The sequence below is a fragment of the Leptinotarsa decemlineata genome, unplaced genomic scaffold (assembly GCF_025532065.1).
Source record: "Leptinotarsa decemlineata unplaced genomic scaffold, Ldec_3_MD MMD2_tig00026328_RagTag_RagTag, whole genome shotgun sequence".
Taxonomy (NCBI): Eukaryota; Metazoa; Arthropoda; class Insecta; order Coleoptera; family Chrysomelidae; genus Leptinotarsa; species Leptinotarsa decemlineata.
The window spans coordinates 26,304,639-26,313,603 of NW_027412688.1; the positions used below are offsets into that span (position 1 = coordinate 26,304,639).

The 8,965-nt window shown below is 33.3% G+C and overlaps 1 protein-coding gene across 1 annotated transcript; it reads right to left on the reverse strand.

Moving 5' to 3' along the window:
- Positions 1 to 386: 386 nt before the first annotated feature.
- Positions 387 to 6,645, reverse strand: spt4 (Transcription elongation factor subunit spt4). Its single transcript, XM_023161007.2, has 6 exons — positions 6,518 to 6,645; positions 2,332 to 2,468; positions 2,097 to 2,251; positions 763 to 869; positions 654 to 709; positions 387 to 602 (listed from the first exon to the last, which is right to left on the reverse strand). Exons 3-6 carry the CDS (start codon positions 2,163 to 2,165, stop codon positions 487 to 489), a joined length of 348 nt encoding a protein of 115 aa, XP_023016775.1. The 5' UTR covers positions 2,166 to 2,251; positions 2,332 to 2,468; positions 6,518 to 6,645; the 3' UTR covers positions 387 to 486.
- Positions 6,646 to 8,965: the final 2,320 nt, after the last annotated feature.

Below are 8,965 nucleotides of genomic sequence, written 5' to 3' on the forward strand. Positions count from 1 at the left end.
ATCTTATCTCAAGATGAAAGGTGGATTCTGATGAAATTTTAAATTGTTAATCAAAATTCAACCCTCTCAGTCCAAATATAATGAAACTGTAATCTTCTGTTTTGATAATTCAATTACATCATAAAAATTAAAAACTGAACTAATGGATAAAATAACTGTTACTAAGCCTCACATTCGAAACTAGCTATATTTAATAGAAAAATTAAATACCACTGAAATTGTTTCATACTGTTTTTTTTTGGGTTTATAACCTTCAACAATCTGAAAAAATAAAAGGGCAAACTGAAAACTCCACCCCAAAAAGTTACTGTGTAATATAAGCTACTGGAAAGTCTATATAAAGTGTATATATCTAAAAATAGTATTATCAAAAATGATACACAACGTAAGTCAAAATAATCACACATTTAATACATGAGAAAAATACAAAATGATATGGTTCACAGCAACAAAAATCCTTGAAAAGATTGCAATGATAAAAAATGATCATCGGCTGGTGTCTCTGCTCTTATAGATTATGCCACGACTTCTTAATTCTCTGACGATACTGTTTGGAAGACGTCCCGAAACGGAAATCGCATAAACACCTTTGCAGAAATGATCTGAAACAAGATCTATTAATAATCCTCACCCAATCTATTTCAACAACTTACTAATTCTCTGCCACTTGGCCACCCAACTGTCCCCAGGAGTTAGCATAGAAATCATTCTAGAAAAATAAAAAGTTGAAGGGCATAATGAATAATTCTGTAATTTGCTTACCCTTCAAAGTTTTTGCTTGTACAGTCAACTACATTGTCTATGTTGTCCTTCATACTCAAGAATTCTTCACAGTTGTCGCATCCTTCTTTTTCAAACTGATCGACGCTCTGAAATAGTACATTAATTATGAATTATGCCAAGTAGCCATTGCCTACCAGAAACTAATAATAATAGCCGCACTTTTTGCTACCAGAATGATCATTCCCGCCATTTTATGCTCTCTGATTCCTTTCTGTTATTCTTCACCGAAAGGTAGAACAGAAAAAATGTAAAACAATCACTGCAACCACACACCAGAACTGAAATACTCCTAACGAAGAGCATTTCACCAAACAATTTGGCGTGATCAAAAGATGTATAAGAGATTACATATATGAGTGCCCAGAAAAGTGTTACAGATCTGGTGTGTGGAAGCAATGTTTGCTTTGAAGCTATTCATTCATTTCTTCCAATCAGTCGAGCACTTGAATGAATTAATTCGAATAATTGATATCATTCAAATTCAAATGCTATAAAGGAATACCAAGTTGAATGAAAAGAGAAGAACGTAAAATATTGATAGGAAAGTTCCAGTCAAATATGGCAGAGACCAATTTTGTGGAATGTTGAGCATAATTTTTAGAAACCTAATACTAAACTATTTCATAGATGATTTTTGTAATCATGATATCCTTTACATAAACACAAAGAAAATATAGGGGTAGGTTAGAATATATTCAAAGCATGAACAAACAATAAACCCTAACAGGAACAAAAACTATTTATAAAATAATCTTCGAAATTACAAAAAAATTATTATTTAAAAATGAAATGTTATCAAAATGTTTTGGCAAGAGACGATTCCTTTTTAAATTTGTGAGCTGTTTTGAGAAACTCATTTCTGCTGGAATCCATAGACATTCCATTGCCAACCAGTGTAATTCAATAAATGTGGTCCACTTCGGCTAAATTTCATTGAATCTTCTTTGCTTCATTATTAAGGTAACAATGGATGGGGTGAAGAAGACTCTGCCTTACATTACAGTTAAAATATGCTGAAATGTTCCCATAGTCATTGCTCACATAAAATACATTTCGATTCTCAAGTTGATATTGAATTGGTGAGTGAAGTAGAATTCAAGTGATTAATTATTCATAAAATATTTTTTGGGTCACTTGAATACTGAGAATTTGATCCTGATATGATTAATTCGAGTATGCCCATCATTACCAATTCTGGTGAGAAACAAAAAACCATCATTAATCTTTTTGAGATTATATAGAAAGATGTTTATGTATAATACATATTGTTTCAAATAGTTATATCCCTAATATATCAATTGAAACAAACTTACCTTTATCAACGAGCACATCAGACAAGCTCTAAGACCTCTCAAATCTTTGGGAATAGTAGGCAATACCATCCTGAATAATAAACTTTTTATGCTATCCAAAAAAGTACAAGTCTAAACGTCCAATGCCTCTTACTTTGGTCCTTGCTACTTACAAACTGTCGATATTTAACGTAATGCAACATTTTATATGTTTCCCCAGGTATTAATTACTAATAGTAACCATATACAAAATTACCTGTTCTTCTTCTTCTTTCTTTATTGGCCGCTGCTTCCTATTCAAGCGCAATTGGGTCCAGCTGAATACCTGGGGTTGTCTAAAATTACCTGTTTTTTCAAATCTCAAGCTTCTTCTTCATAGTTTGCGCATACGCCCTATACAAAATTCAAAAAAGTCATAGTGCATGTACCATTCGAATACACAAAACTGGAACTGTCAGGAATCAGGATCATGCTCACTTTCAACCGCCTAATTTTTTAAATTTACAGCAGTTAATTTTTGAGAGCCGTCGTCTCAACCAAATATTTTTTAGCTTGAAATAATGATTTTGGAATAGGATTTATTGTAGAAAGACATTATCTCAAGATCAATAAAAACTGAATATAAATATCACACTACAATTTTATTATGATTTGGTACTTATAAGAGATCAAAAGTATACATAAATTTTTGTTTCATATAAGTGAAAATAAAGATCAATTTGTTCACATACATAGTCAGTCTAGAATTGTAAATAATAAAAAAATAACATTCTCAAATCCCGAAATAAATACCGAGACAATCTACTCTGAGTCAGTCTCTGATATATGGGACGTATCAATAAGTCTATTTTTGTGGTCGTACATGTATTGATTGTATTTTTTGTAATACCTTTCATTGAAGACATATTCACTACAACATTTATTTTCATTTGAAGTATCCATTTTTATAGAAAGAAATGCCTTGATCATGCTGGTGGACTTTCATTTTTTTTAGTTTTGATGTTATTTAGAAATGAAAATATTCGTTGCACATCAACATTTCCGTGAGGAAGAGTTGAAACTGTGAGGTACAATTCTGATATGGATTTAAATATCATTGAAGTCTTGAATATTCTTTAAGTACATCCAAAATGAAAGTACTTCTCAAGGAATATCATTCATTTCATTCCAATTGAAATATGATCCAATTAAATTGAACTAACGAACAATATTCTTCCTTATCTCATTAGATTTTTTCACCAACAGAATATTAAAAAATCTTCTTCTTTCTTTCATCATGTAATGGCCTCAGTTACTAAGACTATAACTAAGACTATAACGTATTGACTGTGTATTCAATTGTCAGTTGTCAGCGTCGAATGCTGCCACTGACTCTTCTTTTTTCATATTTTTTCAGTATTGATTATTTGTTGAAAATTCCGCTACTTTATCTTCAAATCCGCTAGAGCCGCTACTGTGGAGTAAATTCCGCTACGGTAGCGGAATTCTGTCACGGTTGATAACACTGAAATTTGGTGCTATCATGACCAGTACTCTTCATTACAGTGTTGACTGTAACAAAAAAATTGTCCGGGGATTACACAATATGGTACTCAATTTTTTCGTAATTTGTTTTCTCTATTTATCCATCTCATCTGTCGGTTCAATGTATTCTTCTGTGTGCTAGACCGTTATTCATAGAAGGTATAGATACTTCATGACAGCTATAAAGCATTAGCACAAACCGAAATGCTGCCTCGGATGAAAAGAACCATCCGATATTTTATTTTCATACTGAATATCTGGTGTGGTTCAAAGAGTCCCTATGTATGGAGGTAGCGATATCACAGTAGACTATACTGAAATTCCATAATAGTAGGCGCTAAATTTTTAGAAATATTATTGCATTGAAATGAAAACATTGTTGTCAGGTTGTTATTCCATATATAATATCATCTTTTATTCAAATCATACACACGCAACTAAATGTTCGAAGAGTAACAGACATATTTTATTCATTACAGAAACTTCCTGCTGATGAAATGTATTCAACATCATCAATGTTTATTACTTTATTTTTTACTATTACAATAAAATATTTTAATTATATTCTGCGACTAAAATTTATAAACGGAAACATTGCGTTCACAGAGATGTTTGGGGAGTGGAAAAAACAACGGCAGATTGAATTTGCGATAACATAGAGAGATATGAATATTGGCCCATCAGCTGAGCGCGGTTAGGTTAACATTCCTGAGCGTAACATTCATTGAATAACACGTAGAGTAAATATTGGTTTTTTTCTTCGATCTGTCATTATAATTTAGTTATAAAGATTTAGGATTGTTTCAACACTGTTTCAACACAAAAAGAAATTTTATATCAGGTAAAAACCAAGGGATTTGTTCAAGGACTGGAACAAAGGAAATATCATTATGAATCAGTTCAATTTTCTAATGAGAACTGTGAGCAATATGGAAAGTGAAAGCAGTCAAAGCAAACGCAGACGTCCGAATTTATCTGAAGGAGAAATCGTACCTGCGTAAAGTTTGGTTCGATGTATGACAAAGAAAGTATTTTGAAAAAAAAAAGAATAGCAATTTTACGTTGTGAGGATCAAGGTGTAAATATTAAATGGATTTCTGATAACAGATTTCTACACATCTACTGCACATCTTGAGGGAGGGGCTTCTCACCAGCCATGACTCAGCCCGGTAGCTGTAGATGTCTATTTTTAGTCTGTTTGATACTTTCTTTGAAAAACTAAAACTTTGACTCCGATCGCGACAAAGAACGGTTGTGCCGATAACGACCGTCTTCAAAGATGGCCAAAAGTGAGGTGTTTTTAAAAAAATAAGGTCAAGTTCGAATAAATATTGAAGTGAAAGACATTTTGAGAGGACTGGCGGCCCCCTACGCCAGTAACCATGCTGGATGTCAACGAGGTCGTCTGTGCGATAATAGATGTGTTATTTGTGAAATTCATATTGAGAGGACTCGCGACCCCTTGTAAAAAATGAACTGTTTTTTATGAAAGAAAAAGTTAATCAAAAAACAGGGTGGCAGCATTGCCTCGAGCAAGGCAGCTGCGCCTTCGAATGAAGCTTCCTTTCACTCTGGACAAGAGGAGTCTGGCCAAATGCGCTCGACCGAGACCAACGGCAATGTAAATTAAAGAAGAAGTTAATTTCAGGGTGTTGGTTTTTTTTGTGACGGTGTGCGCGCATCGTAAAAAATTCTGTTCTTTCCCTAACGCGCCAAAAGAAGTATAACTTCAAAAAACAACGCAAACGAAAAAAAAAAAACATCAAATTAACAGCACAAAGTTAGTCAAGAAATTGGCGTTTTTCTCGATATGGTTGCTGCAAATTCTTTTAAAAAAATTCCCCACGGTAGAATAGTACATCTCGAATAGTTTCTAATTAATTTCGATTTTGAGAATAATCTCTCACCAGAAGAAATGGACTCAGGTCCGTTGGAAATTATTGAAATGTTAAGAATTAGAACTGACCTGCTGCAATTTTTTTGTTTATTTTTGTTTTATTGAAGTGATAATACGAATTCAATATTCATTTAGGTATTTTTTATGATTATCTTTCAAACGTGAGATTTGAATTCGTAAGGCGCAAACCAAAAGTTTGTCAATTTTTGCCAGAATCCACTTCAGCCTTCCTACTTTTGGGTTCAACTAGTGAATATCTGACATAGGTATTCATTTTTTTTTCTTCCGTGAATCTGTGTTATTCAAGCAAGAAGTGTTGAAAACTGGTGACTAGATCCTTCCCAAACAAATTATCTACTTCAAAGTTAGCGGTAACCATTATTTCCCCCAGTTTCATCTCTAATATTTTTCAAATTTCATTAATCATTCACCTGAACCGGCCCTGCTGTAGAGCTTCATCGAATCAAATTATAAACACAAGCAGTCAACGCTGAAAAATGTGATATTTATGATATCAAACAAGTAATTTTGTTTTATCATCAGGGAATTTCATGGAAACGTAAATCTAAGGTAATTTGAATTTTTTTCCAGTTCGATGAAAGATGATTACTTTTGAAGCGTAGGCTTTTGATATTTAACATCCCATCAGACACTGAAACTAGAATCGATGTGATATACACGTACAGTACGTACACCTTTGGAAAAAAGTATTTACAACTTTCAGTAATAACTCCAACGGAAAATATTGGAAGTCAACCTACCTATGGTAGGTAGTTTTCTTTGGATGATAAAATATTTGACACGAATGATTTCAATGGCAAATGATAGTCGAACAATAATTCATCGGTTCCAAAGTGAAAATGTTTTGGTCAGATGTAAAATAGAGGTAGGTTAGGTGGGTATAGAGACTTCAATTGGAAATTATGGGTAAATATATGACCGTGACTTTCAAAAATGTAGTATTTTCGGTAATTATTCGGACACACGGCTGTAAAACTCAAAATAAAATTATGGTACTTACATAGTTTGGTGCACTGATCACGAATCTGAGGTCAAAACCTGGTGCTCTGGTCTACTTTCGAGGTTTCGATCGAACAAAAGTCGAATAATCAACTAATTCAGAAACTCGCTTTCGGTAATAAAAACTCGTGAAACAGTGGCGTAGCTAGGTAACCTAGGGCCCTGGGGCAAATGAACAAATGGGGCCCCAATGCTATCAAAACTGGTAAGGTTTTATAAAGTAAAATCATTAAATATACAGATACTTTAAAAATGCTAAGCTACTTTATCATCAGCTCTTTTTCGTGCATTGCAGGGTAGGTAATAAAAATATATTAAACACTTACTACATAAATTACAATTATTTTAATAATTGGAGTAGGTATTGGCCAATAAAACGAAATAGAAAAGATTCAAGGGTTTATTATTATTATTATATAAAGATCAGACCCACCAACTGACTAAATAGCTATTAAAATCACAATCTTTTCCTAGCTTTAGTTTTCGCAAAAGTATCAATAACTTCGGTTAAATCCAGACTTGATCCGGTTTTGTTTTCAATTGCTATTAGCAATAAATGTAGGAGTCGAGTTTGGCCCATACTATTTCTTAAATAATTTTTTATTATTCTTGATTTGCTGAATGACCTTTCAGCTGCTGCAGAAGTGACAGAAATTGTAGAGAATAATAACATTGATGTAAATACTTCCGTTAGATCGCATTCTAGCACTCCATATTTACTCATTATTTCCTTACATAATGGTGAACAGTCCATGCTTGAGTTAATTGAGGTACAAGTAGGTGGTAAATATTAACAAATTGAAGTGAAAAGCTAAGGCCTATTATATCTGAATATTTTCTTTGGAATTCGTCATACTTTTGTAATGAAGTTGCTTCATCAACATGTAATAAAAATGTGGGTGTTAGAAAATCGAATGTTTGACAGACTGCACTCATACCAGTAAATCGTGTATTTAATCGAGCTATTATCAATGTATCAAGTAACTGAGTTGCCATGATTAAAGTTGTGTTGCCACCTGTCATATTTATTTTGAGAATGGGAGAAATTTTTAAAAGTTGAGTTCGATTGAGATTTTCTGGTGAGGTCGAGGGCCCCCTGAGCTTGAGGGCCCCGGAGCACTGACCCGCCTAGCCCCTTAGTAGCTACGCTACTGTCGTGAAATGACAAATGGGTTTCGGCAAAATGTTTTTCAGCTGAAATATCATCAGGGGAGGAAGTTATTCATGTGGGTAGTTTTTCAAGTTCCCCAAACTGTTTTACCAGATGTTCAAACGAATATTCCGCGGCAACAAAAACTGCATTAGCTGCAAGAAGCAGAAAGGGAAGGGTAGAATTTTCTCGATATGACCCAATCGAATTCGTTGTCAAGAACAACATTATTTTCCATTGTAGTAGCCATAACATCACTTCTTGAACCGAAACCGAATATGTCAGCTCCCAAAATTAAATCCACGGGCTGTAAAAAATTTAACAGAGTATCTACCAACCCTAATTTTTGGAATTTCTCGAATTTATCTTTGGAAATGTCAACACTGGGCATATTTGAACAAAGCTTTGATGTGACTACAAAGTCCAAAGTGAAACTGGATTGTGCTTCATTTATCGGCTTTATATGGTATGTCCAATAGTTCATAAGCAATCAACGGAAATCAACTTGGTCGAGCAAATGAAGAACCGCATTTTACAGATTTCCGATACTTCTTTTCACTTAAAAAATTCAAATATACTTTTCCAATCATTTACCAATAAATCTTACCCAGATCCTCTACTTAAGAAGATTCTATTTAGTACGTTAACCATTGACGTTCAAATCAACAATAACAATCAGTTGGATAGAAGTCCTTTACAGTCTGACAATGTCACAATTGGGGCTTACAGAAAGAATTCTGGATCTTCATTAATATAATTTATAATATTTTAAATATTTTTGTACAAAATTCCAATCTCCCTATGGCAGGGTTTTACTTTCATTTAACAACACTTCTCCACTTGTTTTCCTCAAAACTAATAAGGGTGTTGTCAATCAATTAATTTTTAAGTGGACTTATTTGATATTGGGTTTTCTCATTGAATCACTCATATAACAGCAGATGTCTCTGATCACACTAGCACCATAGCAGATCTCTTTTGTTCCATAATTTTATCGTAGACAAACAAACACACCTTTTCAAACTGAATCACATGACAGCTGTCATTGTCAATTGTTTGTTGTTTCTCTCTTTGTTCTTCAACCACACGGCTTTTCCTGTAATCCATAATTTTAGAACAATAAAAGATTTTTAGTAAATTTCATTCAATAATCTTCTTTGTATCAGTGAGGAGTCAGCCTCTTTTAATGTAGTGAATTGTTTTATTATATTGACATATTTCAATTGTTAAATGTAACATTCTTTTCGACTCGTCTATCCTCACTAATAGTAAGTTGAGCCCTTTCATAATAATTTTTTT